Below are 27557 nucleotides of genomic sequence, written 5' to 3' on the forward strand. Positions count from 1 at the left end.
GCCACCACAAAGGCCATCATAGTCTCCCTTATGCCATGTTACTTCCCCACTCACTAGGGGCTCTGATGGACGATACTGCACCATAATATACAAATCAAGAATAAAATGAGAGGGCTCTTACCCTTTTGCCCTCTACTCCTCTTGGAGGGAGGAATTTCATTTTCCCAATGGACAATTCGTTCTGCCCTTTCCATGTTTCAGCTCTCTCATCCCTGCTTTTTGCTTCCCTATATGCTACTAAGGACAAAAAGGTGTATTTTTAAAAAATCCTGTTGATTTTGCCACTACATCATTGCACTTCAGTGGCTGTAGACTTCCAGTTTAATTTTTTCTTTAATTAAAAAAAACAAACAACCACTCACAGGAAGTGCATAAAGCTCCTAATATTTTATTTAATGCCAAAGATAAAAAATAGGTAAAAATAGTAATGTGTTAGTTTAGCAGTTATAAACAACAAAAGCGGAGTGCAGGTGATATTCCAGCAAAAAGTAAAAACTTTAAAAAGAGTAATTAAAGTGAGATTTGAGAATCACACATTCTTCATTAAAACACTTTATTACTACGCAAACTATCACCTTTAAAAAAGTTTAAAAAGATTAACAGTAGCACTATTGTAGCTAAAGAACTTTTTAAAAAAAGCTTTGTAGCCAAGGAAACACTAAATTGGTTTAGTGAATAACGTGATCATTGTGATGTCATAACTCAGCAAGCAACAAAATAAGACAAACTTAGTTCAACTGAAATTTGAGAAATAAAAAAAGGCATACTGGTTTCAAGCACTTTTATAATAACGAAATGTCATCATGTGTATTAGAATCAATTGAGATATCGGGCCTAGATGTCAGAACAGGTATAGTAACTTTTTGACATTTCTTTTTCACCTGTGTTGTCTGTGTACCATCACCTAGTACAACAAGGCCTGAGAATTCCCACCCTTTGAACTACTTTAAAGAATAAGTCCAAAGATGCTGTTGGGCCACAATATACTGACACACTTCCTCCAGATAAAAGATTAAGTGAAAGGTCTCCTTGGAGAGCCACAAAAATGTCAGTCAGACCAGGAAGCAGGATATGCTTGAGTAGCGGGAAAAGTTACCTTCCCACCTCACGTCAAGGTGCTCAAAGGTGAACAGTTGGCCAACACAGCAGAGCAATCATTTCATGCAGTTTTTAGTAGGGATATCATTTTATCAAAAGCATACGCACTCCATACTATGAGTTACTATGCCAAACAACTCTGAAGAACTTGTTACCATCTATCGGCTTGAAATCCATTTTTTAATAAAGTGCTAAATACACATTTACAGAGACCATAGTGTTCCAAAGTATCCTTTACAGTTGTATATATGTGCGTTTTTTTCCAACTTGTCTGCATGTTTACATAAGACACCAATCTGAACTATAGGTATAATTTTAAAGCGTAATATTGACTCAATGAATTGGTTTACCATGCAAGTCTGTATTTAATATTACATTGACCTGTAATAAGAAACATGTTAGTGGTGTGCTCATTGAAACACTTAATAAAAAAATGACTATGGATGTGCAGTTCTGAGTTTCAAATATTAATAATGACCATTAAAAAACATCTTCCCCAAACGATCTACTCTGCATTAAATAGCAGCCTGAATATGATCATAACACTAGATTAAAAAGCATCCCAAACTGTTAAAGTTAGTTGAACAGATTTTTTTTCCCTAAAAAAATTGGAAAAATTATATTATTTGCCCCAGGGATGAGAACTTGTAGTCGTGTTTCTGCCCAGAACAATTGTTTATGACCAAGTTAAACACACCTAAACATCAGGGTTTTTGCAGTGTTGCTAATGAACTAAACAGCACAAAAACATCACTATAAGACTTAGCCATTTCTAGTAATGATTTATTGATTAAAAAAAAGTCTGCTTGCTGATTGATGCAGAAGCTTGATCAAAAGAAATGACTTTACAAAGAGTACTCCAAAGTAGTTAAAAAGGCGGGGCATGCCCCTTTTGTGAAACCCTAATTGCTTTCATTCCACCAGTTTATTTTTTCATTTTCAGAAAAGTAGTATTAGGTTTGTTTTAAAAAACACACATAACAGAGATTACAGGTTTCTTCCACCCACATTTGGGCTGTCACTGAAATGCCCGAAGGCAATCCTGGCAGCACCTCAGTTGCTTCTGTCATTGTACCATCTTGTACCTGCCACTACCTGGAAATATGATGTAAGAGATAGTTAACAATACCAACAGTACTATAAGTAACTCATAAGCAAACTCAAAGTCCACCTGCACTATGTGCAAATTAAAAAAAAAACAAAACAAAAAAACCCACAACTTTAGTTTTCCCCAAGCATAAATAGTATGTGAGTGGCACTAAAACAGCTATGGATCTTTAAAGATGGCAGTGCTATACTGGTGTATACACCAATACAGTAATTAAGTTTATTACCAAAATTCTGCATTAACATTATGTAATCAATGAATAAATGCAGTTCTGTAATCTTACAACCAATCACGTGAACTGTGGTCAACTTTGCCTTTTTTTTCCTAAAAGGCAAACAACCCAGAAATCCCTAACTCAGCAGCGCCTCTCAAACATCTCTCAACATCCTACTATGAAGGCAACTTCCTTCTAGAAACAGAGGGGAATTGGACTCAGTCTAAAAAACTTGCTTTTGCAACAAGAGAACAATGTTTCAGAAAGAAACCACTTGTGCTTTCTAATATTCACCTGCCTTTCAGCTGTAATGGTGACATCCCATTTCACCCTATCAGTCTTTTTTCCCCACTACCATTTTATATCAAATCTGCACACATCCAGCTTTACTCTGAGCAAGGCCCAAAAATAAGGAATCACAGACAGTAAGGCGATCTTTACAATGTCAGAAAATGTATTTGGCATTTTAAAAAGAAACAAGTGCATACAAATACAGCTAGAAGCATTTCTGGTTTGCCAAGTGCTCTCTAAAAAAAGCAGCGCAAGTCACAGCCTACATTGAACAGTAACTGTCACCAAGGAAGCACAACAAATAGTTGCTAATAACAAAAAGAGGAAATGCCTTTAAGTACATACCTTTTGTCTTCAAAAAAATATAGAAACACAATGTATTCAAAAAAATCAAAATTATACAGCCATGTTTTATGAAGTCTACATTTCCCTTGTCTTGGAGATATATATATATATATATATATATATATATTTATAGATATATACACAATTCAAGCAGTTTTAGTTACAGGTAATGTTGGGTTGTGAACTGGAAAAAGTCACGAGTCTCTCTCTTTTTTCACTTTCACATCTCCTGCAAGAATGGTCGCAATCTCCCCCTGCATGAAAGCCCAAGGGACATTGGAGCCCACCAGAGGGCATTTCTCCCCACTGGGACAATACACCTCACCACTAGCTCCTTGCTGTTTGATGCTTTGTCTGGAGCAAGGGAAGCAGAACTTGTGGGAAGGGACTGAGGGACACTGAACAAAATGGGTGTCTTCCAGGCGCTCGTGGCACAGGGTGCAGCACAAGGGAACACTGGCTGCTAGAGACGAGTCCGGGAGGCTGGCAGGATGCACCGGCTCCAATCCCCCAGCAGTGTTTGTCCCCTGACTTGGCACCTCCCTGCTTGGACCCAGCCTTCTTTGGTTCATAGAGGACGGAGAGGGCGGGCTGTTGCTATTCCTCCTGGTGGTGGAGTGAACTTGGTTGGCATCTTTGGAGGAGTGGTTGCCCCCTGCATTGTCTGCTACTAAAATGAGCGCAGCCATAGGAGACTGGCCATTCTGGGCTGCTTCAGGCGGTGTGGTCCGGTTGGAATGAGGCGAGGCAGTTGGTGGTGGTGGGGACATGAAAGACGTAGCAGTCATGGACATTTTCATCCCTTCTGATGAGGTTGGCAACCAGGGTTGTGACTCTCCATTGATCTTAGGCGGTCCAGCTTCACCTTCTGGTTCTGGGGAAGGCTTCCTCTTCCTCGCTGCCCGAGCCCCTAGCAATACAAAGGAATGGGGAGGAGAAATGTGTAAGGAAAAAAAAATAATAATAAGCAGCAATCAGATGAATGCAGCTATAAAGGAGTTACAGCTACACACATCAAGCTTGAAAAGGCTTCCATTTTAAATGAATACACAGCCAGGGCATTGCACACAAATACCAATTATACAGTATGACGTATGCAAATACATACACACAACATGGCACACAGCCAAAGTATGTGTGTGTGGTCTATACAACTTGTGCATGTGCGCACTCACCCACCACTTGCAGGCATGCAACCTGCAGAAGCACACCCCTACAGCGCAGCTAGTAGGCGAAAAGGTTACTGGTGCCTTCACTGCAGCTCCTATGGCGAGGACGTCGCAGGGAGGGAAAGCCCTCTCCCTGTCAGTGTCTACCCGCCAGCCCTGACTCATAGCTCTCTGTTGTGCTGCTTCAGCACATGAACACGTTGCCGCCTAAGCAACGGTGCCGCGTTAGGCACCAGGAAGTGGAGTTAGGAGGTCGGAGTTGGCTATGGGGGGGGGGGGGGGGCGACACCCTCTTTCCCCCTCACCTGCTTTGGCCACGGCCCCGTTGCTCTCGTACCCCAGCAGCCTGCTCCCAGCCATGCCGGGCTCCTTCTTGAACTTGCTCTCAAAGGGCACCGCGTGGCCCCCGTGCTGGTGCAGCGCCAGCAGCGTGTCCCGCACCGTCTTGGGCTTGCCCAGCCACTCCTGCTCCGCTCCCCCGCGGCCCTTGCCCTCGACCCCCAGCTCCTCCGCCGAGCCCCGCGGCTGCTTCTCCTTGCTCTCGTGCTCGCCCGCGCCGCCGCCGCTGCTGCTGGAGGACACCGAGCCGGGCCGCTTGTGCCCCAGCTCCCCGGGCGCCGGCGGCGGCGGCTGCTGCTGGGAAACGGAGACCTGCATGGGGGCGGGCGCCCCTGAGATGGCGGCCAGCGAGGCGGCGGCGGCGGCCCGGCTGCTGATGCTGATGGGCGCGGACAAGGAAGCTCCGTTCATCAGCGGCACCAGGGTGGGCGGCACCGTGTGTGTCCGCCGCGGGTTCGGGCTCTGCCGGTTCAGCTCGGGCGGCTCCTCGGGCTTGGGGAACCCGTTGGGCACCAGGATCCCGTTCACCTGCCGGCTGCTGCCGTACTCGGCTCCCAGGCGGGGCGGCTGCCGCTCGGAGGCGGCGGCGGCGGCAGCGGCCGCCAGCGGGTAGCGCTCCAGGGGCTGCGGCTGGGGCCGGGGCACCGCGTCGCCCGCCACGGCTGTGTGGTTCAGCTGCTGCTGCTGCTGCACCAGGATCTCCTTAGCGCTGAGCGGTGGCTGCTTGGCGTGGGGCGGCGGCGGGGCCCGGCCCTCTTGGAAGCTGTGAGCCCGCTTCAGCTGCCGCGCCGTGTCGATGACGAACTCCACCCGGTCGGCCCCCTCGTAGTTGACGCAGCCCCGGCAGACGGGCTCGGTGAAGTCCCAGATCATGGCCCAGGGCATGCGGGGCAGGTCGCACAGGTAGCACGACTGCCTGCGGGAAGCAGCCGCCACCGCCGCGGACGACATGTCCCAGCCCAGGGGCAGCGAGCGCCCCCCGCGCGTCCTCCTCCTCCTCCTCCTCCAGCAACCGGAGACCAAACGGGCAGGCTCCGGCTTTGCAGCTGCCGCAGGATCTTCAGCCGATTGCCCGCCCCCTGCAAACAAGCGGGCTCCTGGGCGCGGACGCCTCCCGGCTGGAGTCACTGGGACGCGGGAAAGCGCATAGCCCCGTCGCTGCACCCTCGGCTGCCTACTCCAGCGCGCGGCTCACTCCGCCTGTCCCGCTCGCTCGCTCACTACTGCAGCCCGGGCGCTCGCTCTGGGGCGGGGACTCCGGCAGCAGCAGCAGCAGCCGCCGCCTGTGCGCTCTGCTCCAGTGACTCGATTCTTCGACAGTGCCTCGAAGCGCCTGCGCGCTGGGCGCCCTCTCCTTTGGCCGCCTGCTGCTGGTGCTGCTCCTTGAACTTCTGCCAAGAGTCCCAAGACAACAAGAGCTGCAAGAATAGCCAGCTCCTTCCTAGTCAGCCGAGGGTGGGGGAGCGGCAAGGGCTTGCACATGTGAATGGGATGCAAATAGGGGTCTTTTCGCTCCTTTCCCCATCTTCTTTGCAGCCTAGGAAGTGTTTGTGAAGTGCTCTGAGGAGAGAAGTGCTAATTATGTCAGGCAGGGTTGAAAAAAATCTTTTTATTGAGCAAAAGTGTTTTCAAAAACAATGCCACCTTACTTGATTTAAAAAAATATTTTATAGGATGAATTTTGTGATGGTTGATTTTTGGCTGGAATTTAATCTAACCTTTGTTCTAATCCTGCCTCTGACGCTAACTCGCTTCGTGGCCTTGAGGAAATCACTCCGGGCCCAATCCCTTTGACTTCACAACTTTCCCAATTTCCTCCCTCTGTTAAAAGGGGTTAATAATACCCAACAGCCAGGGGGTTGCGAGAGTTAGTTATGTGTACAGCACCTGGAAGATCGAAAGCGCTAAGTAATGTAATTTCCTTGTACATGTATAAGGATTGTTTTTTCATTGCCTTAGCCAAGGTAGAAGACCATTATAAATACAATTGCTATTTAGCTCTTCTGGATTTGTAAATAATTGTTTCATTTGGTTCGGAAATGGGACATTCTAGGTTTCCTTGTCATTTGCAGCCACAACCCTTCCATTTTCTAGTGCAGATTAGCAAAGAAACACAATCTCTCTCCTCCCCAACCTGCGGACATTTTTTTCCCTTCCTTCTTCCGCACTGAGAATTCCAAACAGCTCGTCTGACAATTGCAGCCAGTCAAAAAGAGAAAGGGATGTTGTTCTGTTCATTTGTCATTTGCACATGAAGTCATCATTCAACCCAGAAGTAGTCCAAATATATAGAGAGAGCTGTGTGTGTGATTGTGCAGAGTAAACAAAGTGGAAGCTGTTCTCTCAAACTCTTGCTTTTGGGTCACCATTCCCACAGTGCTGCTGCTGAGTTATGTAGGTTACTAAGGGAGGGATGGAGGAAGCTGAGCTCTAGCCTCTGACGTCCGCATTTTGTTTCAGGGCTGCAGCTGCGCCCTTTGCGCAGACTCGGTGAGGGACGTGACTCTATGCAATTGGCACTTGAAACCTTATTAAACGAAACGCACATTCCAGGGACAGACTCAGAGAGAGAATCTACAGCCAGCACCGCCGATGCCCCGTCACAGCACTAAGTACCGCCTCCCTTGCTGCTATTTCTGGGCTCTAAAAGCTCCCTCCCACTGCCAGGCTTAACTTTTACTTAACGTAGCAAGAAGAGCAGCATGTACAGTACACAGGAATGGGTGTATGAGCCGCATTCTATACTGTAGTACTCTCTCCCTTTGCACTGACAACCAGCTGAGGCTTTTGTTACTCGGGCGTACCGCTGGTCAGTAACTGAGACAGGCTGGCATGAGGCTGATTTCCCACTGCAGACTATGTTGCTGTTGGGAGATTTGTTACTGCAGAACCGACTGGCGGAGGGCATGGGGTTGACTTGTAATTACAGACCCAGCTGGGCTTTTTGATGTTTTGTCCTTTGCAGCCCACATACACGATACGTAGCGTGGACACAAGATATTTCCATGGAGCTAATTAGTGCGATGTCATCAAAGCGAACAAGTAAATAGATATCATGTCCTTGCCCTATTTGCAAGCGAATGCTTTAATCCAACTGCAGAGTTAAGCTTGGGAAATGACTCCCACCCCCGCCCCATCGTCAAGCTCAGCTTATCTGTCAAGTTTTCGAGCTCCACTTTCTTTCTTTTCTTTTTCGAGAATCAAACGCCGTAGGCCGCTGTCTCTCAACACACCCCACCCCCAACCTTTCTTCTTTGGACTGGAATGAGCTGGCTCTGTTGGACGAGGCGAGTGTAAATTATATGATCTCCCCTACTGGCTTGGCCAGGGGGGTGGAATCTTGCTAAGGTTTCTACCGTGCTGCTGTTGAAAATGCCAGGTGCCTTGAAAGGTTTTTTTTTAAAAGCGCGCGGGGAGGGGGGGAAATAAACCACCCTCGGAGAAACAATTGTGTTGATCTTATGTCACATGAAAAACCCTGTTCTGAAATTACACAGAGGATATTTAATCCCAAAACTGAAGCGTTTTTTCATGCAAACGCCGCATGATTCTGCTCTGGGGGATTTCCAGAAACGGTGCAGCTCGCTAATGCGTCTTCCGACAGTGTCATTCCCCCCTACAGCGCGCGCGCGCCGTGCAACCGGTGTTGATGCAAAACCCGCTTCCCCCCACCCACATCAGTGCAAGTGCAACGAGGATTTTGATACAACGCCGCTCATCCCCGAACACACCGTGGAACTAGGGGTAATACTTCCCGAACCAGTTGCAGCCGGTGATAACGCAGATCCTCACACACGCCACTTGCCCCCGAGGTAATGCAATCTGTCCCTTCAAGGGTTAAGCCGTTCCCCGCCCGTAAATCCTTCCCGAGTGAAGCAAGAGTAATGTAAACACCGCCTTGCACATTCACTCGAACCAAACCTTGCCCTTTTGGGGCTGCCCCGTCAGCTATAAACGAAATTCAAAAACATGGTCTAGTTGTAGGATCTCTCTCTCCCTCTCTCTCCCACACATAAAAGGAGAGAGTTTCTTTTAGTTTCCCATTAATCATCTGTTAATATTTTCAACTTCATGGGTATAGGAGCCCAGCCCTAGTGACTTTCCTGAGGTTAGCTTGTCAATGAAATGGCTAATTTTTGGACTACACTCCCGTCCTGATTTTTCCCCCCGGGGCTAAAAGGGTTAACACGTCTTGTTTTCTGCTTCACAACAGCTCCCCGTTCATACTGTGTCAAATTCTTTTAAAGGTACTTTTTTTTTCCTTCTAAAGAAGCTTTATCAATGTATACTAAGTAAACAGATCCTTGTTTTTGCCTTCCACCCACTGCCCTTTCTCTCCAGACTGAAATTGGATTCCTGCCAACCCGGCTGCAGAAATTGCTGCCGACACACTCGCAGAGGAGCGCAGGGTTTCTAGGGTGAGGCAATGCGTCTGCGATTCGCAGAGACAAGGCAGGAATTGTAATTGTACTTCATCATGTGATGACTTATGAAAGAGGAAGTTAGGATGTTTTAGTCACGTACTCCTTTGCCCTCTTGCTTAGCCTCTAGGTTCTTTGAAGGAAAAATTGCATGTATTTATATATGTTGGTTGGGAGCCAAGAACGAGTGTTTGTGCATTTACGATCATGAGCAGTTTGCGGTGTTAGTAAAGGGGGGGGGGGAGGGGAGAGCAAACCTTTCAGCTGTGGCAGGCTTTAAACTGGAGGGCAAAATTGCGATTACTTTCCCCCCATAAGAACCAGAGCTTGTTGGGAAAATCAAGATGAGCAATTTTAAGTTTTTAACTATCATTTTATCGCTTCCAGTTAACTCTGGAAAAATGGGAGAGAAACATTACAGCACTCGTGAAAAAGCTGAACACGATTTTCCTCAAACAGTGTCTAGATTAAATAGAAAATGTGGGTTTTATATCACGTCCTATAAGCTCCCCAAACCTGATCATTTCATGGCCTTACTAGTATGGAAGTCAAACAAAGGATATGTTCAGTTCTTTTTCTTTTTTTTTTTTTTACAGAATCTAGCCCATTGGGCTTAATCTATCTAAAGTACCCATTGTTATGTTATTGTAATACTATATAGAAGAATAGCGTTACTGCTAGTGGACACCTACTGGTGGTTTGTGGTAATGCCATGTTGCCTGCAGAGAACTGTTGAGGGCTTGCTTTACTCACAGTTTAATTGATTTCAGTAGGACTGCCTGTGGGTGCATGGTGAGCAGGATATGGCCCATTATAAAACAATATACCCTCAATTGTGCATAGTGAGACTGTTATTTCATCAGTGGTTTCTGCTGACGTAATTGAATTATTCGTTTGCACCACTAGGGGGTGCACACTTCATAACTGTAGGTCAAGCACCATCCTCCCTCTTTTCCCCCACTTCCTCCTTTGTCCCCCATTTCCCCTTCACCCCCTACCTGGGTTTACTATTCTCTCCTCCATGTCAGGCGCTGTGTGTGCCCCCCATTCCCTCCATGCTCCAAACTTCTCCCCACCATTATTATTTCTTTTCTATTTGTCTGGGAGATATGTAATGCAGAGTGTCAACATGGTAAGTGGTATTGGGAGGATGGGCAGAGCTGTGATGGGGAGGGTGATAGTTATGCTGGAAGGTGTTAATGGGTGCCATCAATTGTTGAGCTATACAGAATTTAAAAATCCATAGGGTTCTCTCCATTGAGAACTAAAATATTCTCTGAAATTTTGTAATTGATCCAATGCTGTGTTCAAAAGTTTTCATGTACTACTCAAATAAACAGAAATGCCACCAAGTTGAGTGTAGAGCCTCGCAAGTTGGGCCAACTAAAACCTGACATTAAAGTACAGCCTTAATTTATGCATATTTTTGGGTACGCAGTTATTTTGCATTTGTGAGAACTAGGTACTTCAGTTTAAAACTTAAGGCCCATTCCCGAGGGTTGCCAGGTGTCCGGTTTTCAACCAGAACACTCAGTCGAAAAGGGACCCTCCCCAGCCTGGTGAAAATGAGGGAGCGAGTGAGGGTGGGTGGGGGAGAGCAAGTGACAGAGGGAGGGGGGATGGACTGAGCAGGGCGGAGCCTTGGAGAAGGGGCGGGGAAAGGGTGTTTGGTTTTGTACAGTTAGAAAGTTGGCAACCTTTGCAGCCAAAACTCCCATTGACTTAATAACAAGGCAGAAATGTCAGTGTTCTTGAACGTGCTAGGTTGCTTGAAAGGATTAGAAAAAGGTAAATGTAAGCTTACTTTAAAAGTGATTTACTTATTGAAGTACTGCAAGATATGTGCCAAATGATTCAGAAGCTAAAGCAACCACAGGGACTTGCCTATAGATGGCCACTCACTCTGCTTAGAAGAGAGGCTGTGATGGCCATTTTAGAAACCTTAGAAGTTTTGTTTTTCATTTAAAATACCATGTTCTTCTGTAAAAAAAAACAAAAAAAACCCCCAAACATTTCTATTTACAAATTTTGAAATATACAATTCACGCTGCAGCACTAGTGAGGCAGCAAATGTTACATGCTGTTCATTCAATTGAAACTAATTCCTAAGGAAACATTTCAGCAAACTTTTCTAGTGAAAAAGAAACATCCACTGCGGAGACAAATGCCAAACGGTCCTGAAGGGGCCTCATTGTGAGGGAAGTTGAATTTGGTAAAATAACAGCACAGCCAAGGTTAAAATGAAAAGTACTACATTCAAAGATGCAGCTTAAAATAGCCACACTGGACTTGCTGCTCTGTGTCACAAAATGCCTGTGAGATTTTTAAAATAAATTTTTAGAAAGTAAAATCTAGGTCACATCCTGCCAGCTTTAGTCACTGACTTCAGTGGAAGTACTGACAAGAGTAAGTCTTATCTTATTATGTCCTTTTCTAATAGCATAGCAAGGACATAGGGCCTGATTCAAAGCCCGCTGTAGTCAGTGGTTTCAGAATAGCAGCCGTGTTAGTCTGTATTCTCAAAAAGAAAAGGAGTACCTGTGGCACCTTAGAGACTAACCAATTTATTTGAGCATAAGCTTTTGTGAGCTACAGCTCACTTTGTGGGAATCTTGCCATTTACTTCAATGAGCTTTAGAATAGGCCCATAGTGAGACCTTCATCCTGCAAACATTTATGTGCGCTTGTAACTTTATGCATGTGAGTAGTCCCAGTGAATTTAAAGCCGCATGTGATCTTAACTGTTTGCAGGATCAGGGCCTAAACACACGTGCTAATCTTCAAACATGAACACTACCATTGATTCCCATGGAACTATTTGTGCTTAAAATTAAGCACGTGTGTGTGTTTACAGGATCAGGCTTATATTTTTAAAAGCTGTTAATAATCACTATGTTGGATGTTTCTATGTATTGTATAGCAGAAGTTAAAGGAGACGCTGGATACAAAATAAAATGCCAAAAGACGAGATTAAGGTCATCACACTAGCTCAGTTTGGAAGAAAATGTGTCAGAGAATCAGAAAAAAATCCAAACAGAAGTTTGATGTCAGCTTTTTACTTTATATGGAACCCTGGTATTGACTCTTTGAAGCTTGCTATGAGGGACTTTTTTGGAATAATTTCTTAGTGGATATAGGATACCATGTTTGCAAGACATTTATGAAAAGGAAACATCAGGAAGGCCTTGATACGCCACTTGTCCACAGATAAGGCCTGAAATATGGAGATGCTAAGTCTTTCCTTATTTTGTTATGATTTTTTTATGGTTTATTAATTTTTTTTATGATTTTTCCTTTAAAAAAGTATTCATGCATATATATGAGTATGCTAATTTTCAGGGAGATACAATGTAAAAAAACTAAATACCCAATCCTGCAATGTATAGCAGACTACTGTGCGCCTGCTGAGGTAGTCTGCAGCAAAATTTGTAAGAGCAAAATGCGTTTGTTGGAGAGAATGGAAAATGTTAAACCTTTTAATTAATTTTGTTTTTAATCCAGCAGCTGACTTTTTTCATTTTCAAGTAGCACAGTTGAAAAATCTAGCAAAATGACCTTATTCCTCTGTGTTAGAGAGTCAGCTGCAACAGATATTTACAATGTGTCTTGCCAGGAAGGGACAGGATTATGAAAATATTAGAGAAGTTCAGAGGTTACTACAATCCAATTAAAAATAGAGACTTATGAGCAATGTTTCCAGGTGCCAGAAATGAGGACAATTGATAAGTCAAACTTCTAACAGTTTTTCTCAGATTGATAAATAGGGAATGTCACATTCTCTTATCCTTACACTTCGCCTTGCTCCTCTGCATCCAAAAATGCAATCAACAAATAGGATTTGTTGAGATCTGAAAGCGGATGGAGTGTACCCTGGCTTTGGATTTCCTGATGTGAGGGGTGGAGGGACAACGGTGACCCCAGTGACCCCTTTTAAAAATAAACAGGAAGTCATGGAATTTGTGACCCCTCTATGACATAGCTGTAGCTGTGTTCATTGCTTTATACCCACATTAGTTCAATAGGCTACTAAATGCCCCACAGAAAATGGAAAAAGGACAAGAATTTCACAGGAAGCCTGTTACAAACTGAGACCAAAACACAGAAGTAAGATTATCATTTGGCAGGCGCAATTTTTTTTTTGTTAAGAACTCCAAGTTTGGCCTGAATACAACTAACAAACAATTAATCTTTGTCCCAAGCCTACACCCTATCCTTTGTCAAAATACTATGTAGGACATGAAATTATTGAAAGGAAAAGACAGCATCCATTTAATGGCAGTCAGGGACAAATATAAAAGCTGATTATGCTCGACCAACACAAATACAATATCCAGGAGCAGTTTATGCCAGTACGTTCCTAAAGTGTTGTGGAGATTTCAGGCTTTGCAACACTTTGTCCATGTGGATCCTTTTTGAACAGAAAAGGAGTACTTGTGGCACCTTAGAGACTAACCAATTTATTTGAGCATGAGCTTTCGTGAGCTACAGCTCACTTCATCAGATGTATACCGTGGAAACTGCAGCAGACTTTATATATACACAGAGAATATGAAACAATACCTCCTCCCACCCCACTGTCCTGCTGGTAATAGCTTATCTAAAGTGATCATCAGGTGGGCCATTTCCAGCACAAATCCAGGTTTTCTCACCCTCCACCCCCCCACACAAATTCACTCTCCTGGGTGAGAAAACCTGGATTTGTGCTGGAAATGGCCCACCTGATGATCACTTTAGATAAGCTATTACCAGCAGGACAGTGGGGTGGGAGGAGGTATTGTTTCATATTCTCTGTGTATATATAAAGTCTGCTGCAGTTTCCACGGTATACATCTGATGAAGTGAGCTGTAGCTCACGAAAGCTCATGCTCAAATAAATTGGTTAGTCTCTAAGGTGCCACAAGTACTCCTTTTCTTTTTGCGAATACAGACTAACACGGCTGTTCCTCTGAAACCTTTTTGAACAGAGACCCTCACATATAATAAAAGTCTAAAATACCTGAGCCAAGGCCAAAACCCTCTCAAGGCTTGTGCCAGAACCATTAACGCTGTTTGCAGTGTGGAGGTTCCAGTATTTCCAAAATGTCCCCCTGAAGCAGTGAAGTTGAGCTGGTTGTCAGCTCCACACCAGACCAGCTAGAATGAACATGTTCCTCCCCATTGGCCTCTGTATATGGGCAGACTCAAACACTGCACAGAGTACAGCAATTTAAACCTTTAAAGGGACCACCATCAGCTTGAAATCTAGTCCAATTAAAAGAAAAGTTAAGGATAGTTTCAGGTACTAACCTTGGCCTTGTTTCTCCCTGCCAATTTTTTTGTGGTTTTACAATCACATTTTTCTATTTGTTTAAATGTTGGTCTCTCTCTACCCATTGAAATCAATGGGAGTTAGACACTTACATACAGTGCTTAAGTTGTGCCAGGGCTTGCCAGGCTGAGCCATGGCACATCTAGGCTTGGCAGTTCATAGTCCTGGCACCTCTGGGTTTGCTGCATTAATTATGAATGTAAAAAAATTGCTTGAGCCCCAATACCTCTTTCATTACACATTAAGCACTGCTTACATACGTAGAGGATTTGGGCCTAAGTGCCCAACTCACTTTTTAAAGTGAGGCTTAGACTTCTAAATCAATTAGATACTCTTAAAAATTTTACTTGAAGTGCTGTCAAATAGACAAAATAAATTTAAAAGACAGAATTGTTATCCCTGTTCTCCTTCAGTAATATTACATAATGTGTGCAACTATGATAGGTAAAAATATTCAGCTGTTAAGGCATTTCATGATATATTTCTAACTTCTGAAAACAGCTACTACTTCATTGTTTCCATCATGCTTTTTCCAGTTTAAAAAAACCACCACAGTAAGCACTCTTGCTCACTTTGACCACTGTAAGGAGGCCACTGATAGGAATTATAATTAATACATGCAAAATTAATAATGATAACTAATGATATTTTGCACATTACCAGTATATCATAATAATAAAGATAATGCAGTTAACTTAGCTGCATAATACCCTGTCAGGTATGTAGGTGTTAGTCTCATTTTACAGATGAGGAAATGGAAGCACAGGCAAATTAAATGACTTACTGAAGGTAACACAGAGTATTTGGCAGAACTGGTAAAAAAACCAACCCTCAGATCTCCCAGTTCTGGGCTTTAGCTATAGGATTATGTCACCAAGGATGGACTCTCCACATCACTTGTTTCCCCCTATATTGGGTTTGCCTGGAGGACTGTGCGCAGATTGTCCTTGCATTAGTGTCTGTGCAGCCTCAGTACCTGTACGTCAAAAGCATCTTCATATTTACTGTGTGGAGGATTGAATTAGGTGTGCAGGGTAGGCTCCAGGATTCACTTTTATTCAGTGGGCTTAACGTGCCATTTGACTGGTGCAGAAAGAAGTGCTGGTGAAAAGCGCTAGGCTGACAGCCTTAGGACTGAACCCTTGTATCAGTAACACAACTACATGGTGGACACATATTTCCACAGTGATTTACCAAGATCAGTAAGGGTGAGAGAGTAGTGCAGTGTCTATGTCTTTTCATTCATTAGCTTTTCCTCAGAGACTGCTATCAAGAGTAGCAAACTGTAGTGGAGGCCAGAGTAGAGACATTTTTTATGGTGGGGATTTTTGTACCTGAGGAAGTGGATTAATGCCACCAAACTCGTTCCACACAGGGCATCAAACAACTTTAGAAGGCAATAACGTCTCAACATTAATGACCTGAGCTGGATTTGAATTGCTGACACACGGTGAAAGGCTGTGTATCTCATTACCAATCCCCTGAGTCATCTACTTCCCCTCCACCAGTTACTAGTATTGCTAAATGTAACACCGCACACATTATAATTAAGAAAAAAAATTCAGACCAAATAAAAAAATGTTTGGAGCTTCTCAGAAACATCTCTGTAATAGCTGCTGCCTGACTCAGCCTTCAGTTAGAATTTTTGTGTGTAATTACATAATATTAGTATCCCAAGGAACCATCTCTGGAGGGGGACACACCCGAAGAAGAGGGATTCAGCCAATTCCATGGTAACACATCCTCCCTTTCTTGATCCAGGGATCAGTATGGCAAAAGGGACTTTGAAATGAGCTGGCTATGAGAAGTGTGGGAGTGATACACATCGATCCCAACACCAGTCCTGTGGCCTCCAGCTGGATTACCTTTCCAACAAACTCTCCCCAATGAAGTGCACGCCACAGCACAAGGCCCCAACTGGCCAAGAAGAATCCTGACTCCAGAATTCCGGGTGAGAGCAAAGAGTGTGTGCATCTCTGCTCTCACCTGCACTAGCTAGAGCAGGATTTAGCCCATATTATCCATATTATATATTATATTAGTAGTTAGGGCGGGATTTAGCCCATATTATATAGTATGCCGCACACACACCTGTTAAAGGAACATTATTAAGGCTGCAAAGTCAAGTATTCAAAAGATAGGAAATGCCAGAATTCAAGTTGCCTGTGCAACCTTAATTTGGCTCCTTGTGTGTATGGATTATGATTCAGTCTTTAATTATATGATCACATACTATTCTGTTCCTGGGACCCCAGCTTTATTCAGTGCATAGAATGGAGGGCGTTCACTTAATGAACAGCTATTCAATATTTGTTTTCTGCTAATTGTTCAATATGTGGCCCTAGGATTTATTTACAGCAGACTATTCAAATCCTGCTCTGAACACAGAATTATTAACTTTGTCATAGGCTTTTGTATGGTGCTCACTACTATAGTATCTCACTACCTCACAAACATTAAACCCCCGTGAAGTGAGGAAGGGGAGTCAGGAGCGGCAGAAGATCCCTAAAGGTGAGGGGACCACAGGTGCCCAAACCATGGCCCCTCCTTCCTGCGGCACCCCTTCCCCCGAGGCCCCACCCCTTCCCCGAGGCCCTTCCCTCACACCACCCCTTCCCCTGAGGCCCTGCTCCCATGCCATCTCTTCCTCCCAAGACCCTGCTCCCCACTTGCTCCTCTCTGCCCCCTCTGCCTAGTCGCTTGCCCTTATGGCCGGTAAAAAGTGGGTGGGCCATGGCCCGATTGGCCTCCCCTATTCTGGCACCCCTGGGTGGTGGTGTCCCCATTTTACAGAGAGGGTACTGATGCAGAGAGATTAAATTTGGGTGCCCAATTTGAGATAATTAGTACCTGATTTTTCTGAGTACTTAACATCATATACATTTCATATGTTCAAAAGACAACTCCCATTCACTTCAGCAGCAGCTGTGAGTGCTCAGCACTTCTGCAAAGCAGACCTTTGAGTCCCAAGTTGGATACCCAGAAAATAAGGAACACAAAATTAGTGATTACCTGTGAAAAGCTTTTTTAAGTAGTTTGCCCAGCATCACATAGTAACTGTGGCAGGAGCAGTGATAGAATTCAGTTCTCCAGGGCAGCATTCAGTTGTCTTCACCATGAGACTCTTTTCTCTTCCTGGAATCCTCCACCTCATTCGCGATACACCCTGGCCCGGATCCACAAAGGAACTTAGGTGTTGCAACGCTCAATGTTTATCCAAAGTGGAACAGGTTCAACAGGAGAGACAGAGAGACCCACATCAGAATATCCCAGTGGCGAGGGTCCTCACCATTTTAGTGTGCTGGCATAGACACTGACTTTCTAATGTGCCAGGGGATGCTCCCCCCAGCTGTGCCCCAGGCCCTGCCTCCACTTCACCTCTTCCCCCAAGGCCCCACCCCACCTCACCCTGCCCCGCCTCTTCCCAACCAGTTCCACCCCCTCCCCCACAGCTTCCTGCCCAGTTCTGCCTCTTCCCCTAAGCGTGCCCCATCTTTGCTCCTCCCCTTCCCCCCAGCACTTCCTGCACGCCACAGAACAACAGAGCCATGGTGGGCAGGAGGCACTGGGGGGTGGAGGAGGCGCTGATAAGGAGGCTTCCCGGTGGGTGCTCAATACTCACCAATTTTTTTTCCGTGGGTGCTCCAACCCTGAAACACATTGGTCAACATTCCTCCATAGCGTTACTCTACTGAAACTACTGGACTTAAACCGGGGTGAAATTGGCCCAGTGAGATCAGAAACAATGCCATTCAACACAAGGTCAAAAGGTTACGTAGCTAACAGATCACCACAGCATTTGAGAACATCATGCTTGCTTGGCTAGAGCTGGAATCCCAGTCCAGCATGTCTAAACTGCTGTCTGTAGTGTGTGTACATGCTTAAGGAGAACTATGTCACCAGGAGTCCAACCTTTTGTTAAGTAACTTTGAAAAATATATCATATACATTATAGTGAATCACATAATGTGCTCAAGCCCCTCTTCCTTTGGAACGGACCATACTGGAAAGGCCAACACAAGCTGGAAAGAAGCATGTTGATGAGAGAGCTTGCTTACAAGAACTAAAAGAGTTCCATGCATTGGCAGACTTTTTGCTGAATAGGTCAGCAGGGTTTGGAAACTTGGTCCAAGACTTTTTGCATCTTTGTACAAGTTCCTAGTTGCTCACAGGTAGTGTAATACTCCCCATGAACAGATTTAAAAGAACATGCACAAGAGGTAAATTGTATGCAGGGTACACAAAGTGACAGATATTTTTAGAAATAAATTCTGCCTAGATTTTATATATTGCTTGTAATTTATACAAATTTTATTTTACAACAGTTATGGAAATTATAGCTAGGCTGTTTATAAATGCCAAACCCAACATAACATGCTCCACTAGTGTATTTGAATTGAGGTTAGATAACATACATAAATATACTTACACATTTCTATGATTCAGAATTTGATGCAGAGTAAATATGTAAAGAATCTGCTTAGGTTTTTTTCAACTCTTCTTCCAAAACTAGCAACTACAGGGGAAAAAAGACAGACATACATCATTTCACATATTTATAAAATAAGTCAGTGTGTCTGTTCATTAGGGCTTCAGAATCAGACTTCTAGATGCCTTCCTCCTGAATATAGTGGGAGGAAAAGGTAAGAACCCCTTTTCAGATGTAACCAGATACCTCATTTGACAGATTGTAATGCTTAAAATCCTTTCTAATAGAAAACATGTCAAGACATGCGTCTTTCAAATGCTGTCAAATAGTTCAGCCCCCATATTTTACATACCCTCCGGATTAGATTCATATGTTTGGTTTTAAAAGTTAACCTCTCCATTTCAGTAGGAAAAAAGGCAAAGCACTTTTGGTAGGTCTCACGCACAAATAAAGCTAGAGAGGATGCATGATTCATTATTACAGTGCATACACACTGAGATACTATAGTGATTAGCAGTATTGCCAATGACAAAACATTCAGGTTCCCTAAACATCATGAAATTGACTTTAAAAAATAAATCACCTTGGGATTTTTTTTTTTAATTTGCCTTCTGTTTTTTAAGCCTTTAAGGTTTTCAAGCTTTTCTCCACAAGTGTAAGGGCTAGGCACTTTCAGCTTTTATTAAAGCAAAACAAAAAAGGACGCTCACAAAAATCACACAATTCTGGAGTGAAAGTCTGACCCACTGAAGTCAAGGGAAGTTTTGCTATTGACTTCAGTAGGGTCAGTGTTTCACTCAAGGAGCTGGGTTTTAAGGAAAATCCCAAATATTGTGAGATATGCAATCAAATTGAGAGTTGGCAACGCTACATATAAGACCCTGAAGCAATAGATAAATGCACAATTCTTTTTGCACCTGATCCTGCCCCAGACTAGAAGCAATGACAAAAGTCCCATCAGTTTCAATGAGAGCTGGACTGGGGCCTTTGCATATGTGGGCTCTTATAAAGTTGGTCATTCAGAGCTAAATACATGTATTTTTAAAAACCAAATACCATTATAGATATAATTAGGAGGAATATTTGAATTTCAAGTGATTAATTATTTGTGGCCTAAAATACTCAACAGTGTCTCTTTAAAATATTATTTGCTGGGTTGATTTGGGGGGGTGGGGAGGAGAGGGCATGCAAATAAAGAGTAAAGAGCTCATCCTCCAGGGTGAACTTCACCTCTGTCCAAAGGGTCAGCCTATTTTGAGGACTCAAGTAATGCAGGGTGTGTGCAGGCAGCCTGCACAGGGGTAAATTTCACCCACAGTCCTCTCTCAGGCAAAACAATAGGACTTTTCCCCAAGTAAGGACAGCAAGACTTGAGCTACAGCTAATCAACCTTCTAGCAAGATAGGATTTTTAGATTTAAGCCAGTAAAATAAGTTTGATGTATTTTTGGTGTTCTGTTCTCCCTTCATGTTTTACTTGGACGGTGTAATTTAAATCTCATTTGGTTCTGCTACCATTTAGCACTGTTATTACAGCCTTGTTTTTGAAGACAGAAGAGTAATCCATATGTAAAAATAACAGTATTGCAGACGCAGACAGCAGATGGTGTTATTAAATACCTGGTCAAAGTCTAAGGTCAGAACACACTAACAATTAACAGGACATACTATCTGTTATTTAATGGGTAGCCTAAGAGATGTAAGGTATTTTTAATGCGGTGTAGGGTGGCCAATAGCATGTTCAGATCTCCATTCGACCCCTCCGTTGTATAGATATTTTGTAATACACTTGTCTAAACTTCACTGATATGAATAATCATATTCAGCTTTGCCTCCTGTAAAATTTCCCTCCTTTGGCAACTAATTCCTCATTTTAAAATTGGCTATGAGAATTAAAGCACTTAAAATGATCAACCTATTGTTGCCCCTTTTCTAACCTACTTGGCTAGTCAAAGTTTCTGGTCCTGTGGGTGTCCAGCTGGGAGTAGAAGTTGGTGATAGTCAGATATTTCTTTAAGTTTTGTTTATTTACAAAGAATGTGCAAAGTCCTATATCTCTAAACACAGAAGGAATCAAGTACCAGGAAATAGTTTCTTTTGCTCAGAGCACGGAGAGTGCTCTTTTCAGCATGCACTCTGATCCCAAAAACCTCTCTCTAGGTTTCTTCCAAACCATCATTTCAGTTTTCTGTGTGTTCCTCTCCACCCGAACATTTCCCCAAGTTTGTCACAAGACCCAGGCGAACCCTCCACTCACCTGGTGCTAGTTTCTGGGCAGATTCTATTAGGTTTTGTTTTAGGTGTGGCTCCTTAACTATCTTTTACAACTGTCTTAAATGGAGGACTCAGTCACACAATTTGGATTGGTTCAAACTCAATCCATAATGTTTCACCCAACTCATAAGAGTGTGCTTTTCCCTTTGGGCCAGTCCCATTTAGGAGGGTAGGGTATAAATCCTATGTTCAGGTCCCTCTTGATGAGGAAGACTCTTCCTTCTTGGTAGATCCTGTTGTTGCTCAAAAGCTGTGACTCCCATACAAAATCCCACCCCAACCCTGCAAAAAGTCTTGTCTCCCATCCCCTCTTGAGGCCTGATTAGTCTGGGCCAGATCACATAATCCTGATCCATCAAACAGGATCATTCTATTAAAACATCCACAACTGTCCCTAGTAGTGTAGTCAAGGGTAAAGTGAGCTTACTCACTTCTCATTTGGGTAACATGGAGTTTAGTTTAGGTTAGTTTACTCACTTCTTTTTTTAACCGCTATACCACGGCTATATTTTCATCCAATTGTGTGTACCCAGGGAGCCTGATACAGGAGACCTAACTCTTTCCAGTTTGTGTGCTCTGTGGTTATGAAAGACGGATGCCCTTAGGTGCTCCTTGCCTTCTTTTAGAGCTATGATGCCTATTTTAGAGGTATAAGGAAAGCCCGCTGCATTACTTTTAGAGCTATAGACCTGTAAACAAGCTCACTCATTCGTTCTGGGGTCTTCAGGGAAGGTGAAGAGGCTTAAAAGTAGGCTGTGAACTGCTCTTCAGGGTAGGGCCTATCTTTATTTTGATTATTGTACAGTGCCAAGCACATTATCAGTACAAATAGAGTAATATACAGATAATGATCCTGTGACTTTATATATTAGTCTCCTACAAGGTAGACAATGGGAAGGAAGCAATCCTTTCAGTGGACAGAGACCAAAATTTTGCTGCCAGTAATACCTTCAATACTGTACTTTTAATCAATTATAACTACTCTCTTGCTAGGAACTATGAGTTTGTGAGCAAAGTACATTTTATTATTTACAAGGTTCAGATCTCAAATATAAACAGATGGTGCCAAGATGACTCTTACTGCATAGTGATCAAGGTATTTTCATATTCATGGACAAAGCATGAATGATTAAGTAAGCAGAACTAAAATCTGTGAGGAAAAGTGTCTTATAACAATGCATACATTCACTGGGATATTTTGTGTCTAGTTATTATTCCGGTCAGAATAATTTAATATAAAGAGAGAGCCTAACTGGACTCTTCTGTCTTTTGGATAAGATCAAATCAGGTAATATCTGGTGGACAAACACTAGAAAATTGGGAGGCCTTCTTGTTTTTTTTAGTAAGTCAGAGAGTAGTTCCATTCTTCTAGTTCTTGGTTGTATTTTTTCCCAGTCAGGATTGTGAGCTGCAAGGTGTGGAGTATCCTCAGCTTCCAGTTGATTATGGAAATTGAGCACCTTAGGGTCTGATCCAGCTGCTCTTATCAGAGTAGTCTTACTCACCCAAGCAGTCCCATTGATTTCAATGGGACTGCTTGGGTGAGACAGGACTACTCACACAAACAAGGGTTGTGGGACTGGATCCTTCTTATGCAAGCCATATTTCTTTACTGGTAATGATGCTTCTCAAGGCAAAGGCCTGATTTCACTGTTGCTGCTTTCACATGTGGTCATGTTGGAGTGAGGATTTCAACACTGAAGAATATTTCTGGGCAGACCCTCAGCATCACTCAGACTTGGCTTAGATAGACTTTTTCTTACTGCTAGTTACATCAGCTGTGTTGAATTGTGACACTTTCTTGTGTGAATGAATACTAGAAAACATTATGTAAGTGATTTCCAAACCATTGGGCCTGTCCTTCAGTGCTAATTTTTCTTATTGTTTTCATCTTGGTCAGCTGTTCCCCACATTTAATCACTGGTATATTTGATGGGATACTTCTGAGAGATTATCAGATTGGCATTTAACTAAAAACATTGTGAGAAAAATCAAGAAAGGAAGAGTTTACTGACATTGTTGCCAGGCAGTTCTATAATATTGACACCTTTGCCCAGATCAGAGGTAGGCCCTAGAGTAAATAGATCACTTGGGGCCTGATCATTTTCTCCCCTCATGCTATCGTAGGGACCTCACAGTATGTTCAAATGGAATCAAAGGCAGAGCTTTGTGGTATGTCGCACTTTCTTTTTCCTTGAGTTTATGGAATCCCTTTGGGGATACAACACAAGGTAGGAATTCCATGGAGTAGAAGTCAGTAGGTCTGGGACAGGCCTGGAGCGTGGCTTAATTCTGCTGTACTCACCCTCTCAAAGCTGTGGAGAATTTGCGAGCAAGGATGGAGAGCTTCCAGAGGGCTGTGGTCACATTCTTCTCAACCCCGGATGGAACTCACCTGTTGGTGTTCTGCTGCTGCAGTCCGGAGTGAGCTTTGCAAAGATCTCCAGGAATACTTCTGCTTCCTGAAGTTCTGCTGCCACAGGTGGTCATCACAGCTCTGCATCACAGCCCTAGCCCACCTGTCATGCTGGTGGGCTGAGCACAGAAGTGGCACTCCACCAAGTGAATCCACTCAATGGAAATATGATGCAGAAGTAACTGCTCAGTTTTATCGTTCTCCTCCTCCTCTAGCAGTATCTGCATGGCATCTCGGAGGCTGCATCCCAGCTCATCCAAAGCCATCCAGCTCTGTGACTGCTAATACATCTGGAGCACTCTGTTCCTACAAATGACTGCCGAGATCTTAAGGCTCAACAGTGTTTCCTTCATGCTGCCTGACAGCAGTTTGAAAATGGCTGTGGATCAATAAAAACAGAAGAATTATGGGATACCAGGAAAGCAATCATGGGAGTTTGTTAATTTGACCCCACTCCCAGAATTGCAGCAGGCTCCAGTAGGTATCCCACAATGCTTTGCAAGAAAAATCTCAGAATGCATAGAGTTTAGCACCAATACATTGCACCATGGGATATTTGCACAAAATGCTGTGCAGTTATTTAGAAAAAAAAACAACAAACCAACCAACCAACCAACCAAAACCCCATAGACTTGTGTGGGGCTCAATGATTCACATGGGAATAGTTTAAGCCAACACGTTATTTTGGTCTAGGTATAGCAGAAAAACCTTTCCAATAGAATTGTAGAATCACAGAAATGTAGGGTTGGAAAAGACCTCAAGAGGTCATCTAGTCCAGCCCCCTGTGCTGAGGCAGGATTAAGTATACCTAGGGGTTCCCAAACCTGGTTATTGGCTTGTTCAGGGTAAGCCCCTGGGGGGCCACGAGACACTTTATTTACCTGTGCGTCCGCAGGTATGGCCGCTCGCAGCTCCCAGTGGCCACGGTTCGCCATTCCCAGCCAATGGGAGCTGCGGGAAGTGGCACAGGGCTTACCCTGAATGAGCCGTGAATCAAGTTTGGGAACCCCGACCTAGACCATCCCTGACAGGTGTTTGTCTAATCAGTTCTTAAAAACCTCCAGTGATGCGGTTTCTACAACCTTCCATGGATGCCTATTCCAGTACTTAATTACCCTTATTGTTAGAAATGTTTTTCCTATTATTCAACCTAAATCTCCCTTGCTGCAGACATGCCTGCCATGTAGACAAGGCCTAAATTAATGTTAACCCCATCTGCATAAAGAATCCCATCTTCTCTTTAGAGCCATGACATTTACCCATGACTTTCAGGGCATCCATAGATTGAAATGGCCAAGGCCCTCCTGCCGAAAAGAAACAAACTCATGGCTCTTACAGATGTTTTTCCCGTGTAGAGAATGCTATTGTTCTTGTTTGAACAGTGGAAAGCTTTGCTGAAATTCTTATAATTTATGCAAAGTGTCATTTTGTGGCTTCCCCCCCCCCCACCTTCTTCAGACCAAATGGTGTGTTATAATGGCATTATAACAATAATAGATTGTATTGTATCATTTTGTTTGTATAATTTGTAGCAATTGGCAGGGCACTCAGACCCTGTGTACGGGCACTTTTATGTCTTCTAAACCGAAAGAAACACAAAGGAAATAATATGTGAAAGCTCTGATGACGTTTGAAAATTACCCATATTTTTGTCATGTGTGTGTTCCATGTGAAGATGAAAGCCCTATGCAGCAGAGTCACTGCTCCTAATTGTATGTTAGGAGGCATGTTATAGAAATATTTATCTTAATAGAAAATGAAATGTGCAGGTAATTGCAATTGCCAGGTAATCTATCTGTAAAAATGTGTATATGGGAGCATCCATAGCACAAAAATGGACACAAAGTTTGTGCAACGCCCTTCCTCTGCCTTTTCTTCCTTAAATCCCAGAGAAACTCAAAAGAACCTAATAAAATTCAAGACAGCAAAAGAGCTATCCACAATGCTGAAACACTCCTTCACTCCAAATCATCTCAATGCCAGCTGTTTAATTTACTGCCATTTGGTTTGGTTTTGGCGAATTGGTATTAGCATTTTTGGTGGGCCTACAAAACAGCTTTTCACTGCCTCCACCAAAACATGACCCAATCCTGTCTTTCATGATCACACTGCTGTACAAGACTAGCCTAACAGTTCTGGTGAGGATTAATCCAATGATTCTTTGGGATAAATCCCAAATGTAACTGATTACTTTTCTACAGAAGTGTGCATGTTAGGAGGAACCATAGAATGATGACCTCTCCAGTGCTGTCTCAGTTTCCCACTTCTTTGTGCCTCAGTTTCCCAATTTGTCAGTAGGCTCCCTCTTGTTCATTAGGGCCTAATCTAGAGAAGAGAATGATTAAGAACATATTTTATTACAAGCAGCAGGACATGGACACACCAATGTGAATTAAACCCAGGACTCAGAATAAGCTGTTATGTGGCAGAACAGTGTACCAGAACCTCTTTCATGCTGCCTTATTCTCCTGAAGCCATGCCCTTTTTTAAAGCAAGTTTCTAGGTATTATGGTTGAGGAAACAGCCTCAAAAAAGGTGAATCAAGTGTAACAGATGCCTGCATTAGCTGAACCTGAAACAATAGCTCTGAGAGGTGTAAATTGTCCCATACATTTCCATGGATGCCAAGTCAGATAATAAGGTTGACATTTAAACTATTAACTATTTCACTGCTCAAAGCACTTGCCGCAGGATTACACTATGAAGGCCTGCACAATCTACTGGGAGTTGGGAAAAAGGAGAGGGCAAACCCAAGAAGCCTACGAGCCCAATGGGGCATCTGAGGTTCCTTGAGGGACAGCCAAGAAGCTCAGTGGGGGTCCATGAGCTTCAATGAGGGGAAGAAAAGCACAAGAAGTCCAGCAGAGTGGAGTGTATTTGGACTCCACTGAGAGAGACACAAGACCAAGGAGCACAAAGACCACGTACAAATCTGTTTTGAATATCTGCGCAATGGACTGTGAGCCATGCCTCAACGTGGGTGGAATGTATTTGTGAGTAGAGCTTGAAAGAGTTACTGCCTTTTTCTTCTCAGATACGACCCCTGCCTGGTTAGAGCCCACAGGACCGGGTCAACAGCATTGTGCTACATTTTGCACATTCCTCAAATGAGGAGATTTATAAAGCAGCCACATGGGCGTATATTCACCAAACACTAGACTTGTCACCCTCAGGGAACACAGGCTTTGATAGGCAAGTTTTCCAAGCAGTGATTTGAAAAAATGTTAGCCTGAGGGACCGTAATGCTTTCCCTCCCTTTTTCTGAACTAATTGCTAGTAATGTTGCACTACTGAGGAAGAAAAGAAATGTTGGTCTTGCTTCTAAATTTTCTTTCTCCAAAACAGGGTGTCTGACAACCCCAAGTCATCCCAGCATCAAGTGGCAGGGAATCTGGAATCACGTTCCTTGGAAAGAAATGTAAATAGTCATGCTTATTGCATTTCTCTTGAAAGTATTAGTACATTGTTATTAAAGTGTAAGTGTTTTATAGCTGTTAAAAGAAAAGGAGTACTTGTGGCACCTTAGGGACTAACAAATTTATTTGAGCATAAGCTTTCATGAGCTACAGCTCACTTCATTGGATGCATTCATGAGCTGTAGCTCACGAAAGCTTATGCTCAAATAAATTTGTTAGTCTCTAAGGTGCCACAAGTCCTCCTTTTCTTTTTGCGAATACAGACTAACAGGGCTGCTACTCTGACACCTGTCATTATAGCTGTTAAGTACACCATTCTGAGGGGTACACAATAAGGAACTCTCCACCAGTCTCACTGATCTTGTGGACAGACAGGCCAACCCAAAAACTGGCATAGAGCGGATCATCAGTAACTCCATGTCTGAGTCCTTTGGATCTGCTGAAGGTTGGAGGAGCAAATTGACAGGTTTCAGAATGGTAACCAATGTGGAGCTAATGTAAATGCAAAAGAGAGGTTGTCCATGTCGCTATGTGGAGAGGATCGCATTCTGCATCCTGCAAGAGGGTGAGAGAGTTTCTGCTGCAGAATATACTTCCCCAGAACCCCAGAATTCTCCTTGTTACACAACCCTTTCTGAACCTCCCATCACTACATATGGTTCCTTAAAGACACATTCTAGCCTTTAATCAGAATTAGCTATGCACTGTTAACTGTCAACAGCTCTTTTGT

General features: G+C 43.6%; 1 protein-coding gene and 1 long non-coding RNA gene across 3 annotated transcripts in view; both read right to left on the minus strand.

Annotated features, from left to right (window-relative positions):
- Positions 1 to 1259: 1259 nt before the first annotated feature.
- On the minus strand, positions 1260 to 17635 carry IRF2BP2 (interferon regulatory factor 2 binding protein 2). Of its 2 annotated transcripts, XM_075126906.1 has the most exons (3): positions 17306 to 17635; positions 4531 to 6124; positions 1260 to 3966 (listed from the first exon to the last, which is right to left on the minus strand). In XM_075126906.1, the coding sequence occupies exons 2-3, from the start codon at positions 5513 to 5515 to the stop codon at positions 3251 to 3253; spliced, it is 1701 nt and encodes a 566-aa protein (XP_074983007.1). In that variant the 5' UTR covers positions 5516 to 6124; positions 17306 to 17635; the 3' UTR covers positions 1260 to 3250. The 2 variants fall into 2 exon arrangements, with proteins under 2 accessions (XP_074983007.1, XP_048699791.2); XM_048843834.2 differs by lacking the exon at positions 17306 to 17635 and having other exon boundaries at positions 4531 to 6543.
- A 115-nt stretch (positions 17636 to 17750) lies between these two features.
- LOC125633886 (uncharacterized) overlaps positions 17751 to 27557 on the minus strand; it is a 253517-nt gene continuing 243710 nt past the window's right edge. The window contains exon 5 of the long non-coding RNA XR_007355722.2: positions 17751 to 18809. This is a non-coding gene — a long non-coding RNA (uncharacterized LOC125633886). The remainder of the gene's footprint in view (positions 18810 to 27557) is intronic.

This window comes from Caretta caretta, chromosome 3 (assembly GCF_965140235.1).
Source record: "Caretta caretta isolate rCarCar2 chromosome 3, rCarCar1.hap1, whole genome shotgun sequence".
NCBI classification, from domain to species: Eukaryota; Metazoa; Chordata; order Testudines; family Cheloniidae; genus Caretta; species Caretta caretta.

Excerpts from the sequence above, each read along its gene's own strand:
- IRF2BP2 (XM_075126906.1), bottom strand. The coding sequence starts at position 5,515 with ATGTCGTCCGCGGCGGTGGCGGCTGCTTCCCGCAGGCAGTCGTGCTAC. Across the intron at positions 3,967-4,530 it reads CGGGGCCGTGGCCAAAGCAG|GGGCTCGGGCAGCGAGGAAG; the intron begins GTGAGGGGGAAA and ends TTGTATTGCTAG.